The 20,002-nt window shown below is 38.5% G+C and overlaps 1 protein-coding gene across 3 annotated transcripts in view; it reads left to right on the plus strand.

Moving 5' to 3' along the window:
- The window catches only part of zfhx4 (zinc finger homeobox 4), a 90,617-nt gene extending 85,956 nt beyond the window's left edge, over nucleotides 1-4,661 (plus strand). For all 3 annotated transcript variants that reach the window (XM_026292002.2, XM_026292003.2, XM_026292001.2), the window contains exon 12: nucleotides 355-4,661. In XM_026292002.2, coding sequence (XP_026147787.1) covers nucleotides 355-1,901 — 1,547 coding nt within the window. In that variant the 3' untranslated portion in view covers nucleotides 1,902-4,661. The remainder of the gene's footprint in view (nucleotides 1-354) is intronic.
- Nucleotides 4,662-20,002: the final 15,341 nt, after the last annotated feature.

The following is a 20,002-nucleotide window of genomic DNA, read 5'->3' on the forward strand; positions in this document are numbered from 1 at the left end:
AGTCTAATTTTTTAAAACTATTGGTGGCAGCATCAGCGTTGAACTGCTAATTAGAAATTCTGAGATTTTTACAACAATTGTCTCTATATCGTTGCTTTCAAGTGTGTTGTTTAATTTCTCCTGTATTGTAGGTTTGGTATATTTACATTATAATGTATTTGAATTGAAATGATCAAAAAGCATATGTGGCAGTTTTGATCCATAACAAAATCTTAACAGTGAGTTAAAGAGTCAGCCAGTGACGAATTATGCATTGTTGTCATATATAAACACATCTCCATAGTAATTTGGGATTGAGTATTTAAATTTTATATTATATTTATATTTCCATATTTATATACCACTGTATTTCAGCTTTAGCGTCTCCCGGTGCTGGCATGCTTGGGTTCCCTACACCAGCCACCCCCTCTCCTGCCATGTCTCTCAGCACTACCCCAACCAAGACTCTTCTTCAGACTCCTCCTCCTCCTCCTCCTCCTCCACCTCTTCCTCCTGTTCCCTCCACACCTTTGGCAGCAGTAAATCTTACAGAGCAGCAAGGCAAAGATTCAGAGAGAGACAGCAGCAAGAAAGCAGGAGAGAAGCCACCTCAGATGAAGGCTAGGGGCCAAGAGAATAAGAGCGGCTCACACCCTGAGACCCCTGGCATGGCCAAGAAAAGGGAGAAACCATGTCCAGCTCCAGGGAAACCAGGAAGCGAGACAACACTGGATGCTACACAACTCCAGGCACTTCAGAATGCTCTTGCTGCAGGTGATCCCACCTCTTTCTTAGGGGGGCAGTTTCTGCCCTACTTTCTACCTGGATTTCCCAATTGCTTCTCTCCTCAACTTCCCAGAGGTGTTCAAACAGGGGCATACTTCCCACCACTTTGTGGAATGGAGAACCTGTTTCCCTATGCCCCAGCAGCAGTCCCACAAGCTGCCATGGCCGCTGGTCTCTCTCCAACCACTCTTCTCCAGCAGTACCAGCAGTACCAGCAGTCCTTCCAAGATTCACTGCAGAAGCAACAGCAGCAGCAGCAGAAACTTGAGCAACAGCAGCAACAGAAACCAACCCCAGTGAAGACATCCCCGAACATACAGAGCAGCACCACCAACTCATTTAAACCAAAAGAAGCTATGGATGCTAAGGATGACACCAACAAAAGCTCTTCAACAGAAAGCACAAAAGAGGAACTGAAAACAGACACCAAAAGTTCTATGGATTTTCCAGATGCTTTTATCGTACCCTCTGTCAAGCATGAGTTTATATGCAGGAAGTGCCAGATGATTTTTGCTAACGAAGATTCTGTGGTGCGTCATCAGAAGTCCTTCTGTTACTTTGGACATCCTTTTAATGACCCACAAGAAACAGTGCTTCGAAAGGCAGTGAGCAAATACACTTGTGTTGCCTGCAATGTGGATGTTAATGGGAATGAAGCACTTGGCCAACACCTTCAGTCGAGCTTGCACAAAGAGAAAACAATCAAACAAGCAATGAGAAATGCCAAAGAGCATACTAGATTATTACCTCACTCTGTCTGCTCCCCTACTCCTAACACCACATCTACCTCGCAGCCTGCAGCTTCTTCTAATAACACCTTTCCTCATCTCTCTCGCTTGTCCATGAAGTCCTGGCCAAATGTCCTGTTCCAGGCCACCACAGCCCGGAAAGCTGCTCCCTCTTCCCCGTCTGCCTCTCCCCCCCCCCTCTCCTCACCTTCAACGGTTACCTCAACTTCCTGCAGCACCTCAGGGGTTCCAACCGCACTACCCACCGAGAGTTGTTCAGATGAGTCTGACAATGAGCTAAGCCAAAAGCTGGATGACTTAGATAACTCGTTGGAAGTCAAGGCTAAATCGGCCTCTGGTCTAGACGCAAGCTTCAGTAGTATAAGAATGGATATGTTCAGTGTGTAGGAGTGACAAAAGGATCCCTTGCTTAAAGAAAAAAATAAGACTTTTTAAACTGCAGTTCCAAAGTTTCTCTTAATCCAAAAAAATTACAGTACCAAATGATTGACTCAGGATTGTTTTTCCCATATTGATATGCTGGCAAGATATTGATTGATTTTTGTTATGGACAGAACTGTTGCAGATGCTTGACTGAGCTTATATTGTATACAAAACATGGAGTAGGAAAAAATCCCACAGGCTCCCTTGTGGAGCTTGTTTCAAGCCAAAAACTCTCACGATAGCAAATTGCACCTCAGCTGGATTGTTTTCCAAATGCTAGCATGTACTGTATGGGATGACGATCCAGAACCCTCAAAGAGAATCTCTCTTAGTTTAGATAGGTGTAATTCAGTAGCTTTAAATTCTCAGGTCAGAACATAACATTTCTCATTTGTTAAAGCAGCAACAAGCCTGTGTACACTTGGCTTATAACCAAAACATGTCAAGCTTTATCGGACGCATTTCCTTGATGTGTATAGAGTACTGAGAGACAATATTACTGTTACAATGGATGATGTGCATATCCTTTTAGTTTTGCCCTACAAAGAAAGTATGGTTTTGCCATTGAGGGAATTTAGAATGATTAAGTAAACGTGTATGATGCCCCTGTGTTTGCCAGTTTGTATTACAACAAGCTGTATCTATTTCCCACCCCCTTTTTCTTGTAGTATATACTAATCTGTGCCAACTCTTACCTTCTCACTTTTACCTCTACCTACACCCTTTTCTGAAGAGGTAATAACTCTAGTTTTGATAGACTCTCAGATTATGTGAATATAACATTTTTCATTTGTGAATTGCTGTACTGTTATGGTACCTGCTTGTGTCTGGACTATAGTGCACTTACTTTGTTTTTATTTGTCTTTTATTATTTGAGTAGCCCATTTGTTAATTTAATAGAATTTTCTGTTTGTATGTATGTTTGTGTTTTAATTATTATTTGTGTCTATTGCAGCAACATATTGGTCCATATTTGTTACAGGATCGATGCCTAACAATCTAGAGACCTATTTAACAATTGGTGCATCCATGAAAGCAGTACTGTATACTTGAAATTGTTAAGGTACAAGTTGGTCACAATGTTAAAAAAAAGGTATGATCATTTGCTATACATTTGCAAATGTGCTGCTTATAAGGGGGTCAACAACATTTGTGTTGTATATTAAAAACATTTCATGTGCTTGTAGGACTTAAAACAGTGTTAACATCTATACGTAGTCATTTAGTGCATAGGTTGAAATCCTCCCATCAGTTCTCTGGGCACTTCTGATGATTTACAGTTAAAGTTATCACTTTAATTTTTCCACCTTTAATGATTTCAACATTGTAAAGTATTACCTTACAAAGTTTGCTGCTACTGTGTAAAGTTATTTTGCCTGCCATATATTCTCTCGGCTTTTTACCAGACAAAATACTGATCCATTAATTGCTTTGCTTTGCTATTTTTTATCTTATGTTATTATGTTATTTTGCTGTGGAACTAAGAATGTGAAAGCTGTCAAAGGGTGTTTGATTTTTTTACGAATCAGTAGTTTGGTAATTGAAACCAATGTGATTCATTCCAAAGTAACAGAAGGCTATTTGTATGAAAGAAGGCTTGTGAACAAAGAAAGCTAAGCTGTTGTACATATTCGTAGTTGGCTGTGCATGGTACAAATTTATTAATATGAAGAAATGCAAAAATGTATTGCTTTTGATATTTCCTATTCTGAGATGAGCAAGTAGCATGTAATGCAATGTTTGACAGGTTAAATCAAATTATGCTTAGTTATTGTTTCAATCAAGTAACATTTCCTTTTATGTTTTATTATTGTAAAGGTGTTTTTTTTTCAAAGTTTTAAAGCAAAATGTCAGTTTTTAATTTTCTGTGTGAGCTTTTTAAATGTCATTATTTGGAGTTTTAGTATTTTAACATTTACGTTAATCCTGAAGACACTTTTCGATTGTGTTTCATAAGAGACATCCTGGCCTCCGAAGGTGCAATTCTGCCATTGTACAAACATGAGCGACTGTCCTGATTCCAAAGGCTTTTACAACTCTGGCTTTTTGCCTTTCCCCACTTTGTGGCTCAGCATGATAAGACTGAACTGTCAGCTAGCATCATGTGCTAAGATGTTAGCATCAGACAGGATGCTTTCCACACCAAGGACTGGTAAAAGCTAACAAACCAACAAAAAGGATTGTCCAACAATATAACTGTATATAGATAATGCAACTGCACAGCAGCCAAAAACAAAACAAAAAAAACATAAGAACCTTTTAAAAAAAGTGGATGGATTGTGTCATGTTTATGGGGACAGCCTTCAAAAGGTTGAAAGTGGATTTGTTCTTCTGGATGTCAAAGGGATTTTCATGGCGCAATCATATCCTTCACAATATGTACTCTTCAACATCTGGGTTACATAGGAAATGCACCCTGAGGTTTTAATAAGAAGAAGCCCCTATGGCTAAAACTTTAAATAAACTAAACCAAAAATGTTATTGATGTTTTATATATAGAGAGTAGTCGCATTAGTTTTTGTTACTGTACTGTTTGAGGTCTCAACTGTACCGTATCACGGTAATAACATGGTTTTGAAACCTTTTTTTATTTTGTCACAGACCTGTTGTCATAGTTGAAATGACGTTTATTGTAGATGGTATTTGAACAACTTCTGGAAATAGTTCATCAAGTATGTTTGTTGCTCATTGTTGTGATACATTAAAAACTGTATCTGCAAACCAGTTTGGCTGTATCAAATTATTCTTTATTTCATTTTTACTCTTTCATGTTATGTATATATATATATATATATATATATATATATATATATATATATATATATATATACATAGTATGTATAGATAGATAGACCATGGGTTTTCTCCCACAGTCCCGAGAACACATGCGAAGGCAATTAGATTTTTTGTGGGTAAACGGGGTGACTTTTTGGCTTTGTGATGAACAAATATTGCCACATCTAAAATTGCACCTCAGGAATATCTCAAGACAATACAACCCATCCTGCCACTGAGATACGTCACCACCAGTGTCAGGATCACAGAGAGGTTGACATTCACAAGTCGTTAAATCCATCTAATGAAATTTCACAAGGGCAGCAAGAGTGAGGGGAAAGATGAGGATCTTTTCAGTCCATCAAAATCATTTGTGGCCTTTATTGTTTTGCTCACCACACTTCAGTGTGCAGTGAAACGGCTGCAACATGTAAAAGCCTCAAAAACAGCTCCCCCGCCCATTCTGACTTCACCCTTTGCCCTTGACAAATGTGCTCGGCTCACAGGGTGCAACTGTTCTGCTGAATGGCCCTTTCCTGTTGCTCACCCTTAAAGTGTAGGCAGTTGCAGAGGTAGGGCTCCCCTCGCATATTATTTGATTGAATTGCATTTGACCTTTAAGGAGAACAATGGCTGAAAGCCCTTCATTTTTCTAGCAATCTCAGCGCCTAGAAGAACAACTTCTTTATGTTTTCACTGTGGTCTGCCAGTAACTCCTACAGGATACAGACAAGGGAATCTGCATCAGAGTGTACAACATACTAATTATTATTATAATAATATAATATTTAGAAGGAGCCTTTTTGTTGGAGATCATATTTAGGGGTCACCAGATTTCACTAACTAACTGTAGTGGAATAAAAAGGCTCGCTGAAGAGTAGTTCATAATAGTTTATAGATACAGGTTTGCTTGAGAGGCCGTACCAGCAAGCGATTTTGCCCTGAATGCATGATAAAAGATTTACTGTAAAGTCTAAATGGTGTTTTCTGCAACCCATAGATCACTCATGACCATTAGGTTCCACCCTCACTGCACAGTGCACCCTTCTAGCCACAGCTTTTCCAGATGATACACTACAGAGGCAGAGTGAAGGGAGATCTGGCTTTGAATAGCCTGCAGCCAATGGATTTTCTTTGGATAATACAATGTTTGGGACAGAGAGGCAGGGATTAGTCCAGACGGATACATCCACCACCCCCCACATGCCCAATCTAATTAGACTGGAATCTGTTTAAGATGAAAGCAAGCTCTAGCATCACTGCACTAAATACTGGAATTAGTATTCCCCGCATGGGAATTTAATGACGGAGACTGAAAATCCAATCACATTCACTGCCAGTTTAGCTCCTCATACATTGGGCCTGGACAATGACGAAAAGAAAGAACAACAACAATGATTTGTCTGTCAATAGATATTGACCAAGATCACATCTGAGGCCACTTGCATATTGTCATTACTATGTTGCCATCATTTAACAAGGATAAACAGCTTATAATCAGATATTTAGACAGTCTTTTCTGATGTAAACCTTTGTCACATTCTGACTCTTTGTCACTCTCCTGACTCAGAAGCCGTAGCAATAATGAAATTTAGAATAGGAAAGAAATAAATGTAAAGCGTAAAGTGCCTTGAAATTATTTGATTGGGATTTGCCACTATACAAATGAATTGAATTGAACTGAAGGAAGGCCGAGATCGTTTTTGTACATACTAGCCCATGGTCCGTGGTTCTGTTAATTTACAACTCACATGTTGGTGTATATGTTTATGCATGTAATAGGCAATAACAAATATACAAAGTCCATGACTTTTTAATTGCTGTGATTTTTTGATAAAAAAGTGACTCTTGCAAAAAAAAAGAGAGACTTTGCTTGTGCTCATTCATTTGCTCATCTTATTTAAAAGGCTGCATTTGCAATAAATTTTTTTAACAGGAATTGGTGAAGTTAGTCATTAATCAGCTCCTTACATCAAAGCCCTGATTGCTGCATAGGAATTGAAAGTGTAAAATTATTGTTATCAGGCAGACAGCATCAGATCCTTCTTAGTTTCTATTAGAATTTGAGCCCACATTCACTGATAAAACAGAGCAGATTTTGCAGCACACATTTGTATGAAATCTCAGCCTCTTCACTCTATCTTTCCCTTATTATTATTTCCCTACATAAGTTTATGCAGTCAGGGGAACTCTATTTTAAAACCACTAAAGTGCAAGCCATATTTCATCGTCAGGATGGTGATTAAGACCACAGGCCGGAAATAACTCCAGCACCTGGGTTCCATCCACCACACAATATCTTCTACACCTGCGATTCATCCACTAAAGCATTACACCTGAGAAATCAAGAAACCATTGTCCCATGTGCACAAATACTCAATGTGAAATCTTATTATTTATTACTGGCTGTATTTGGAGGTATGTACCAAAACAGAACCTGTTGTTTTTCTGTCAGCCGGCATAATGCAACTTTTCAACACAAACATCAACTGATTCTGCAAAACTTTGCAACATTTTTACCCCCAGGAGGAAATTCAGTGTGCTTTTTTAGTAAATGATAAGATAAATATTGTTTGTACAGTTGGCAGCACTGCATCACTGGGGAAGAGGACACAGCAGAAAGCAGCAAAAGGCACAATTCTTGTAGCGATGCATCCTTTAAGGTGGAAAATAAACATTAACAGCATTTTCCCTGGATTTAACTATATGTCAACAAAGGCCACACACAAACTTAGATATGAAAAGGGCATTCTTATCCTTTTTTTCTGGGTCGTTTTCTTTTGGCCTTCCTGCTTTCAGTGTTTACTGTTGCAGTACCTCATTTCTAAGGTACAAAAGGAAAGAAGGAAGGTGAGGAAATGGATGTGGCAGAAGTACACCTACCTTATTATTGCACTGTGTATGAAGGATGCCAACTAACACATATTTTAAAGTGAAAGTGGTAGAAAGGAGGAAAAAAAAAGTGTGAGAGAGAAAAGCAGGTAGGCCTGAGAGAAAGAGATGAGAAAGAAAACGAGACAGACAGGCCAACAGGCTGACAGAGACAAAGTCAGGGACAGAGAGGAAGCAAGAAAGTAAAATGAGCAAGTGATAGAAGTAAAGTGAGAGTGAGAGCAAGAGAGAAAGAAAAGGAGGGGCAACCTGAGAGAAATCAAACATGGGCTCTGTGCAACAGAGGTACGTCGGCAAATGAGCATGTTATGGCAGCCCGCTGGGACTTCCCCAGCAGATTGTTTGTGCTGTTTCCCAATCTGTTCTGTGGAGCGGCACAGCCCCACATGGGGACATGTGAAGGCGTCAAGATGGGATTGCTTAAGACAGATGAAACAAGGTGTTTTTTGATGCCATCTCGAGCGGACAAAAGCCTGATTTCCTGTTTTGCCTGTGACACAAAGAATGCTGTGTAGTTTGTTGAACAGTTCAAGGCTTTTTGTTGTCAGGGCTGTAAATAACTAAACACACAAGAGGTGAAGTTATGGAGGGGCTAGAACTTAACAGCGGAAACTGAAAAATATGTGGAACATTTTCATTTTATTGGCATTTGTATTACCTTAACACCTGTAACATACAAACAGTATTGCAGTTCTCTCATTAGTTCCTTATATTTTCCTTTGGCGTTAAAAGCAGTGTGTAAAGTGAACATTGTTGAACACACCCACTTAACTCTGGACAACCGCAGCTTTCTTTACTTTCACTGGACCGCTGAAACAATGCTATAGTAACAGTGATCAACGTGTCAGGCTTCATATTATTGCTTTAGATTTTAAAGGGTGCTGAGCAGCCAGGCTAAGGTTTTTACAAGGCACACTGAGTCGTTGGGGAAATAAGGGAGCAATGGAGGAGGGAATGAAGGAATTTTAGGGGGTGATGGGGTATGTCTCACTTTTTGTTCACATACACACACACACACACACACTCACAAACTGAAGTCATACCAAGTGCAGCAGGTGCTGAGAAAATAGAAGCTAAATATAAAGCGACACGATGCATTCCCCAGGTCATTCACAGGCCCTGAACCAATTCACAGTGCTCCACGGCTCATCGTTTATCACACACAAGTCCAAGTCTCACAAAGAAAATTATAAAGTAGCCAAATAAGCATGTCTTGTGATTTGTAGAACATTTGATGATTAGTTAAGGAGCACTGAGCATGGACATCAAATTTACTCAAATGCTAGGCATTCTTATGGTTCTCTTTATATATCAACTCAGCGTCCTGGCAGGAACATTTGTAACAAAAAGCTTTTTTAATGTCTAAATGAATATTTTAATGAGACCCTGTATTGCTTTTCCTTTTGAGTCTTTTCAAGTCCTCTAAATCATTAAAACTTACTCTTTCTTTGATTCCAAGGTCATTTGAAGAAATAAGGCAGTCTTAAGTGGCCCTTGGACCAAAAGTGGCCTATATGCCAAAGACTGCTAATGAATGTAGCCTAATGCGTTTTAATTTGCATTCATCTTTAAAAACACAGAAGAGCCATCTCTGAGTTATAATAGGCTGAGATGGCAGTTGGAGGCCCTCTAGTCATTAGTGGCAATGCAGCCCCTACAAAAGGAAGGCCTTTCTCATCTTGTTTTAACTTAAGTCCATTACTACGAAGATACATTAGCCTGCTGTCCATTGCCTGTTTGTATGCATACAATATTTCTGTCTGGCTGTGTTCACTCATATGTTCACATGCATAGATTTACCTCCTTCTTCCTGTTAGTGCAAACAAATGCATGAAAACAAAGGATGCTAGAAACAGGGACCTTAGGAGGAGAGGACATGCATTGTTTGTTTAATCACATGTTATGAGATGACTCTCTGTAATTATGTTGTCATCTGCCCGCTTCTGCACGGCAAAACTGGGCCGCCACAGCATGCTTTGCTCCTCGCTCATAATTCCACACTTCAAGCTTTAACGGTCAAAAGCGAGAAATTCCCTTTTTTTAGTCTCTCATCTTTGTTCCTCCTCCTCCTCCTCTTTTTTTACAAACTCCACAGTGTACATAATTTTGTCTTTTTGTATTTTTTTCAGAGCAGTCACATAAAGCACATCTGACAGGCACTATGTGTCAACAACCAGTGCATATATGTGCGTAGGGCAACATATTAACATTCCTTACTAACTAAATTGAACTAAAGACACAGCAAATCATAGTGTATCCTATTATACACAGCAAAATTTTAATTTACTACCGCATGCTTCTCTCACAGCTTTTCTTCATGTCTCCTCCTGCTCTCTGTTCTTTTCCCTCTTTCTTTATCTCCCTCTATTCTGTGGACATGTGTATCTTTCTTTCTGTTTTCCTTTGTCTCTCTTTGCTGGAATAGGTGGTGTTCTGTGAAAAACTAAACATCTCCAGTGAAATTGGTTTTCTGTTGAGAAACTGATGGATCACTCTATGTTCCTGATGGGAGTTGGAAAGTGTTTATGCTATACAGACAAATGCATGTATGCACACACATATGCAGGGGTGAGAGGACAAGGGGATTGTTTATGCTGAAGCAGAATGAATTTTTATGAGCTGTAGATGGGAATGCTGTTTATGGGAAAATACACTTTTAAGCTGCAAGAGATGTAATCTAGATTGTAGGATTCCAACAATGAATTATGGTTTTGGAGGCAACAGCTGCAACAGCCTTCCTCTCACCCTCCACTTCCTCAGTACATGCACATACACATACACATACACACATACACACACACGCATAAACAAGCACACACATTTGTTTTTATCCCTTGTGAGGTCTTTACATTGATTTACATTCATTTCCTGGAAATCTACCCTAAGGTTAACCATAACAACTACTTTCCTATCTCTAACCTTAAACCAAGTTGTCACCCTAGATAAAATTCTGTGATTTACATAATGACAACCAGCAGACTGGGTACCAATATTATTAGTAACTAAACAGGTTTTGTCCACCCAAAATAGTGTAATGCAGAGTTTAATACACATACATGCACAAACACAAATACACTTGTTAAAGTGGTGGTATTTCATGACTATGTATTATATGAATGTAAATATTAATTACCATAATAGATAGACATTTTGCTGTTGAAATTTTGAAATTGCACAATTGCAAACATTTAATCAAAATATTTGTTTCTACTTTCAGTCTGAACAGTGTTATCATTTCTTTAATACCAGCAACGTCCATTAAAAAAGTGAGAAATTATTCTATTAATGTTAGTAATCTCTTCTTCTCCTCTTCTACCTCAAACATGCACATTTAGCACTACCATACATGCCGTGAATGATGGAGGAGAAGCTTGCTCATATTATTTCAGTACCTACTTTAAATTTTACACTGCAGAATATTGGATGCTTACTTGCTCATACAACACACACATGCAGACAAAGAAAAAGCATTTCCTCTAGATTGATTTACAAGAATAAAGGTTTCATTTATTACCTCTTTTCTTGATTTTAGTACAGCTTTGCAATTCCCAAAATATTTTATGTTCTCCTCTTCTTGTTGGTTCTCAAAGAAATTCCCACACCACTTTCACCAAAGTATCGATTTCCTACAAATGTCATATAAATGTCTTTAATATAAAGTGTACAAAAATACAATAATTAAAATGTTTTAATGAAGGCAATTCTGAATTTAGTTATTTCTGCTTTGAAACATCTTTTAAATCTGAGCTTTTGCATAACTTTAAATGTCTGCAGACATGAACTAGCATTGAAATGTAGTGAATCAATTAATCTAATATTCTTACCTATAGTGTCACCAGTAAATGTATCCACTATTACTATCTTGTGCCCGAATCATCAAAAAGGTCTTTGATTTCACCTGGTATATCATGACAAATGTTGAATAAAAATCACAATGCCCATGTCAGTAAGGCTAATTGTATGGCTTCTTATGCAGTCAGCTTGCATTAATGTATATTGGAAATATAAATGTATTTATTCACACATTAAATTCATTCCCTGTGTCTTTTTTGTTTTTATCAGTGGTCATGCAATAACTTCCACTCATATGTGTGAATATGATTATCAAGTCTTGGACCCTCCCAAGGACAAAGTGCTGTGCTCCTACTGTGTCTCTTTGTATCTGTATTTTTAAACCTTTATTCACCTTTGTCCATGTCTGCGTCTAGATTGTATGCATGAAGGTTTCAATTAGAATTTAACCATATTCTTCATGTCCTTGTCCGTCTGCATGTCGCCTAGGTGTGTGTGGGAGTTTTATGTGCAATTAAAGGTTCATGTAGTTTGTGTGCAGAGGCTGTTCTCTAGGACTCCATGCTGCTTGACAATCTGCTTCCCCCCACAGTGCACATGCATACACAAAAATCCTGCTCTCCACCCTCACCTCCCCAGTGGCTGTCACATTCAAATGCAGCCTTTTGCAGGTGATGTATCCAGGAAATGCTGTCTGTAATTGTGTTGCTGTGTCTACCTATGGTGAGGTAGCCAGTAGCTTGTCGCCTACCTGCCTGTGACTTGCCAGAATTACCAACTGAGAAGCGAAAGAGGTGAAGGGAGGAGAGGAGGGATACCATTAAAATGCAAAATCACCACTGCGGTGCAGTGCGGCGCCTCATTCCCTCACTCTTTCTCTGAGACAGCCATCTTATGATGGAACGAGTATGTGTTTGATGGTGTGTGAATGTGTGTCCGTTCACTCAGTGTGTATATGTGTGTGCACATGTATCAATATGCCTGTGTGTTTGATAGAGTGTAGAGTCTAGCTGCGGCAAAGAATGGTTAGATGGTGTGGAGTTGGCAGGTGGGTTTGTGTGTATATGTGTGTGTGTGTGTGTGTGTGTGTGTTAGGCAGGGGTGATAAATCAGAGGTAGGTAAAGGCTTTTTAATGCAGCGGACCTCTCCCAGCCTCCATCTTCTGTCAGGGCTCAGTAAAAGATGAGAGCCCCCCTGGGGAACAGCACGAGCCCACAACATAGCAGGGCTACACTGCAGGTCACACACACACACACACACACACACACACAGGGGCCTGACGTATAGCTACTGACTAGACCTTGTGAATGCGTGAATACATGAATAACTGAATCTACTGAATGCATGAATATATAAATAAAACCTTTCACAGGAGCCATATTTATTGATGACCACCCCTACCTCTCTCTACCCCCACCGCAAATAAATGTGTTTTTCAAATCATTTCCAAATGAATTCCTAAATGATTTATGGCCAGTAATATTGCACATTTATATCACAGAAAATATTTTTGTATAACAGAATTAATATTTGGTGCATTTCTGCCCATGCACTTAAGGTCAAATAGAGTCTTTGTAGATGATGTGCCTTGAGTCTTGAAGCAGTCCCAAGTTTCAGGCGTCCGGATATGAAAAATATGTGGAATTTGCCAACATCTGACAATACTTAGTCGGCAATATATCTCCTGTCTGATAGAAAAATGTGTTCTGATATGCTTTCTTTTCTGGCATACCTTTTTAATTTGACTTTGAGTGAAAACACACTGGGCTCCTAGACAGACAAGCAGCGATATCACTGCTGAATTTTGTATAGGCCGTGGCAGACGGGGTAAAGAGGACTCCAGCAGCTTGGCACAGAAGAGAAGCACAAACATTTGAGAACTTAATACTTGACAGTGAGCGCGTAGTGTCAGCTAGGGGTCCTACAGGGAAAAGTTTGGCATATTTGAAGAGATTATGAAAACATAGACTATGAAAATACTACAGAGTTGATTCTTATTCAAAATTTCAAAAAATCTGGGGGCCCAGTTTATATCTTTTTTTTTTAAATATAAATTTGTCAAGTTATTAATCAGTCTAGCATTGCTTCCCTTAGGAGGGTATTGCATTTGTTATGAAAAGAAAAGAAAGCAACAAGTCCTCCAGCTTAAACAACAATACACAGTTAGGTCAGTATTTGGACACAGTTTTGCTTCTGTCCACCAGCAGCAGAAATAAAGCTACCACGATGTTGTTGAAGTGTAGAATTTCATTTTAAATTCAAGGGCTTTAACAAAAATATTGCATTAAAAATTAGAACCATTATATACGTATACCCAATAATCTTTAAAACAATTGGACAAACTGGTTATGACTTTTAATACTTGGATGCAAATCCTTTGTAGAATTTAGTTTAGAAAAAGTTTGTGGTTTGGTTAAAATAACAATTTCCTTAAGGTTATTTTCATATAATAAACATGCAATTAAGGCTGTGAAAAAAAGTCAAGAATAAAAGACAAGTCACTCATTAATACAACACCAGTCTCCTGTGGGAAAGTCCTGTGATTTCTGATCATTTCATCCACCCCTACCTCGTCCAAGCAAGGACTATGTCACTCGATACAGTACCTAACTTTTTCCTTTACTTATATAGAAGTTTTTAACAACAACAACACTAGTAACAACAGTAACAACACTAATTGCTTGAGCCAGTGCTCCAATCGTCATTTGTAAAAGTTCATTTTAGTAAGTGAAGTAAAACAACAGTTTTCATCATGGACAAAAAAAAAACAAAAATGGAGAGAGATCTCGACAGATCCAAGAGAAACATTAAAATATCCTTAGCATTTTTGTTGAACATTGTGCAGAAGTGGCTTTGCTATGTCAACCCTCGGCCAGCTTATATTACTTCAGTGTTCCTACTGGGAGTGTGAATGTAAACGGGAAAAAAAAAAAAGGTTCTTAAAGTCCAGTAGTTATTGGGCCCGTTCGTCAGTGATGGAGTTCCTAGAACTGATTCCCCAGAACTGTTGGGTTCAAAAGTGCCTATAGACAGCTGTCAGAAAACAGTGTGCAGCAGCTTGATGCTATCAGAGTGCGTAGCAGTCAGCAGGTCAGAGTACTCACACTGACCCCTGCCCGCTGTTGAAAGTGAGTATAGACCATGGTGCTATGGAAAAATCACATTTCCTTTTACATGTGCAGCCAGGTGTGTGCATTATTTACCTGTGGATGAGGTGGGATGTGCCGAAAAAACAAGTCAAATCCATGGAGACTCTGCCTCACAACATACAAGATTTACAGGATCTGCTGCTAAAGTCTTGGCATGAGATACCAGTGGATGCCTTCAAAGGTCTTGGGGTGGGTCAGGGCCTCTTTTGGTAGCTCAAGTTGGGATAATATACCTGCTAGGCTATAGCACCACACATGGCTTCTGTGTAAGTAAGCAAAAATAAAAGTCAGAATCACATGATATGGTCACCCATTTATCTCTCTTTTAGTTATACCCACTTATCCTCAGTCTTTTATGAGAACATGACAGATATTAATTATGACAAACATTACACAAGAGAAAAATAAACTGAAACATATTCAGAATTTATACAGTATTATAGATTTTACGAGGGCATACTCTGTTTAGAGAATACCAACTCTTCCCTAGAGGTTTAGACCTCAAGCAGTATTACAAAACAGCATTATAATGTTTCCTTCAGGTAGACCTCCATGTTCACTTAAGAGCATATCAGCTCCAGTAATGCTTAGCTTACCTCAGAAATGTGTGTTTTTGTTTACAATCCACAGTTAAGTTTGTATTGTACTCTATGCTCAGATGAGAAGGTCAATAGCCACATGTGTGTGTTTATTGTTCTTCTTGTGCATGTGTGTCTTTGTGTATCTGTCGGACTGAGCAGGGTAATGCTGGTTGACACATGCAGTTCACTAGAGGATTTGAGACTTACACAGGTATCCATGGCAACCACAAAATGTGTGCTTCTTCCTTCCCCTGCTTGGAAAACTGAAAATTCTAGGATGCTGAAATACACAAATGCATTGTCATTACCCGGCAGCCTCATATTTAATAGGGTTAGACTTTTTCTGCCTGCTGTTCAGTGTATTGCACACACATGCAATTTAGAAATTCCTTTTGTTACCTTTCTCTGACAGAAACTCCATATTATCCTTACATACAAGGTTGATGCGTCTTTGCCCATGCAAGGCTACTTTATCAAAAATTATTTTCTATCTATGGCCATCATTGTGTTTTATTCTCACATATTTTTTTTTTGTCTATGTATGTACATGTAAATGTAGACAGATTGGCAGGATGTTATGAAATATTCATGATACTTTACATGTGCTCCTGTCTGTATTTGGTTGCTTGTGCGTATTGAGACCCTTGTAGTAGCACTGATTGACAGATTATGGCGAATACAACTCTGTCTATAACCAGAGCACCAACAATATAAAACAAAATATCTGTATACCAATGTATTGGTACAAAAATAAAACAAAAATAGAAAGAAAAGTCTCTCACTTCTCATTTTTTGCATGACACATCAAATTTGTGCTTTTAAAATCTGGGTTGAAATGACATCTGAATATTCTGATAATTATTGTTCAAAACTTTAAATATTATAGTGAATGTACCATGAAATGATAAAACTGTAATAATAATAATTATTATTATTATAAAATTATTAATATGGAAATTTTCATTTTGATGCTGGTATACCATGCACTAAAGATGTTTCTCTAACAATTCTTTTATAAAGTGCATGTAACAGGTGAACTAGTATCAGGGCCAAGTGCATGCCTTCTTTTTCATGTCTGAGGAGAAATAGCAATAGACACATTGTGTCTTGCACCACATTCCTGAACAAGCAGCGGTTCAATCATATTTGCAGAAGTTATCGAAACGTTCAAAGAGCTCAGCTGGCGCTATAAGCCACAGGAAATTCACTGGGACATCTGGAGGGATGTGTGCAGATTATTGCTCATTTAGACATTTCTAGAAATCAACTGGAAGAGGACTGAGATAGCTAAACACACAGAATAAAAAACACACACACACACGGTCTTGGATTTGGAAGATATCCAAGTCCACCACAACACAACTGTGTTTAATATATATTCTCCTGTGATGCCCTCTGGCCATTTCTCCAATCCCCTCATTACTCCCACCCTACAGTAGCTCATCCAATCAGAGGACAGGTCAGGAAAGGTTTGCGCTCTCTCTTTAGTCGTGTGTTAAGAGGAAGCATAATCTAAAATAGGCAGACAAACACACTACTTGTTTTTATTTGATGCAGTCACAAATAAGTCACTCATCCATAAATTTTACAACACTATAACCTAATGTTCAGCATCAGTCAAAGTAACTTTTCTGCTTTCATAACATCTAGAAATCTGCGTTCAGTGATGCTTTAGGGTAAAACATATATTTCAAGATCAGACAGATTTATAATACATGGAATAAAACGATCAGTTTGTAGATGATTTAAAAGTGGATTAACTACAAGCCAGTAAGGAAAAATGAAATGGAAATGAATAACAATATTTGAGTTAAGCAACAGAGAGAAATTTTGGCTATTAGGCTCCATCAATGTGAAGCAACTCCATTGGGTATAAGCCCATATAAAACAAGGAGATAAAATGAGATAAAGATAAGATAAACTTTATTAATCCCTCAAAGAAAATTCAAGTAGACAGGACAGGATCTCCTGGAGTCTGGTGTTAATGGTGGGGAAGTAAAGCCAGCAGGTGGTTGATGTAAGCCTTGGACAGTGTCCCCAGACATCACGGAGGTTATAGAGGTGATAGGTCATACAATCATAGGTCAAGAAAAACAGGCAGAATTACAACAATATTTAAAAGATGGCAGTCAGTGTCTGGAGAGATCAGATATTGTGACATCCATATTGAACGTGTGGTGAGGTATGACAATCTGAATATATAGCATTACAACATTAATTTACAGAGAAGGGTGCAGAAAGTGTGGAAAGAGAACTTTCTGTTCCCTGAGCTTCATTATGAACATAGCATGAAATAATTGTCCACTAAATGTTAAAACCATTTACAGTATATTTGCAGTATGAGTTTACTTATACTGACTTCATACAGATTTAACTTCTTTTCTGGTTGTATGCATGCTTGCTGGGATATTACTGTTTATAAGGTGAAGAAGGACACAGCCTAGAATGAAGCTAAGGTATGTATTGGTATTTTGACTTGATCTTTGGAACTGTTCTTCCAAACTAAACATATACAGGTGAACTTATACTGTAGATTACATATAGACCCCAAATTATCTTCAGAACAAAAATTAAATGGCTAAATTCTATATATTTCAAAACCAGTGCTGTCCATCTCCTTCTAGAAATGGAACCAGAGAAATGGAACCAGACAAAACCTCAACACCATGATAACGGCTCAGGAAATTACTTCCTTATTTTAGGTATGATTGATTGTTCCCCTGACCTGTTAGAGTGAAGAGGTGGTTAAGAAGAGAAAGAAGACTAAGATAATTGGGCCCGGTGGTATCCAAAGCCTGGCAGGTGTTGAAACAACTCTCATAACACAGCTACCTGCAGCGGATACAGCCCTGAACTCAAACACACATAGGATTTCACTACCTTGGAGGAATTTTGGTGTTTTATGTTTGGCATGTCTTTTATTGAATAGATGAAATATGAGAGATACTTGTAACTCCTATTGACATATTGAACATGCCACAAGAAAAAATATACAGGTGTCAAAAATCCTCTGAGGTGTCAACAAATAAATGGAGCCTTTTTTCATCTTTTCTTGGCATGAAAATAATGTCATTCACTCTTTGAAAGTGATGTTGTAGTTGTAGTTGTTGAAAATATCTCCTATTATAAGAGGGATGTAACTTGCTTACCTTTTGAAAAAAGTAAATAAAAGCTAAAACCATGAGCAGTGTGGAATTTTGTTGAAGTCTAAAAGCACAGGTGTTTTGACTGTAATTTCATTAGTGATGCACTGAGACTTCTGAAACCTTCTAGCCATTTCACATGAAGAGGTAAAAGCCAGACATAATCTTAAATGATAACATTCTTTCTCAGAGAAAAATACACATATGAGTCAAACCTATTGTACTATCCTTACTATTATCTGCAAGCTAAGGGCTGTGTTCCAATTAAACACCACAGATGGACCATTCAACAAACATGCAGACAAACGAACCTTCAATAGGTACAGTAAAGTACCCAGTGTTACACAGCCTAGAGAAGAGCTTTTTTACTTTCAAAACTATTTAATCAGGAAAATCAATGCTTCACATCAAAGAAATGGAGATGAGGGACAAGCGAATAAAGAGGCTCATCACAGAAGGAGCTCTAGTTAGGGATTCAACGCCCTGATTCCCTTTCTCTTAAAACCTTCGTCAGAGGGGGCACGGGGCCAATTTGCTCCCTAAATGGCTGCGTGTGAATGTGCAGATTGCTTTGCATAGCCGCTGGGAATGTGGGCTTCTTCCTCTTTTTCTTCACACGGAGCCTGTGAATTAGAAAAGATCCACAGACAGATAGGCTTAACAGAGCCCTAGCTCCTTAAGTCCAGAGCCCTGTTCCAACTTCCAACTAATTCAATCCATGGCCTAACTCAATTAATAGAGTTTAATGTACTGTTTCTTCTTTATCTTTTCTCTTTCCTGGGGATTGGGAACTTCAATTGGAATTACAGTAATATATGCAAAAGGGTTTGGATTGTGAGTCTGTCTGAAAGTTAAGACAATGACATATTCCAATAGCAATAGGATTGATCATATATATATATATATATATATATATATATGATCAATCCTATATATATGATCTCCTTAATCTTAAATATCATTTTAATCTCGCTTATACATTAATGTAATGTAGTTCATAAAATATCGAGTCCTTGCCTACGCGCTTAATCAAAACGTCATTGATGTGAGAGAGGACCTTCAAGTACCTATGTGGTACCTATGTATGTTTTTTATATAACGCTAATGTCAAACCAGTCATCATCTATTATTGCAACCCCCATCTCAAAAGGCTATTTCAATTCTTCTACATGCATTTTAAACTGTACAATTAACTTTGGTTATATATTCTAAAGCACAAGCACATATACAGCTCTCTACAGGTTCTAGGAGAAATAAAGATCACATCGGTCAGTTACGTAAATTATTTAAGATAAGCCCCTCTGGTACACCTACCCAGTATTCTTCAGGGCAGTCACGCACCTCACGAGGACAAATAATTCATGGTTTATCCTTTGCTCAACAGAAACATTAACCTCATCTGAGTGCAAATGTGTGTACAGTTTCTGAGCAAGTAGATCTGAGACCAGCTGCCCGCAATAGGCTTTTTATCATGCCTGCAGTTCCGATTGATTGTCTCAGCAATCAGCAATTAAGCCCTAGTGATCAGAGCAGCAGAAAGGATGAGGGGGAGGGAAGAATTGGTGGGAGGTACTCCACACCCCACCCTACTCCTCTCTTGTCAGCCCAGGAAAGGCTTCACTCAGCTGGGGTGCGTTTGGCCTGGGGCTGGGCTCACTGGTGGAGGTTAACTCCAGCATAAATAAGCATCTTTGGATTCATTACAGGGATTAGAGAGTAATTCGCCTGCAAG

The sequence above is a fragment of the Mastacembelus armatus genome, chromosome 20 (genome assembly GCF_900324485.2).
Source record: "Mastacembelus armatus chromosome 20, fMasArm1.2, whole genome shotgun sequence".
Lineage (NCBI taxonomy): Eukaryota > Metazoa > Chordata > Actinopteri > Synbranchiformes > Mastacembelidae > Mastacembelus > Mastacembelus armatus.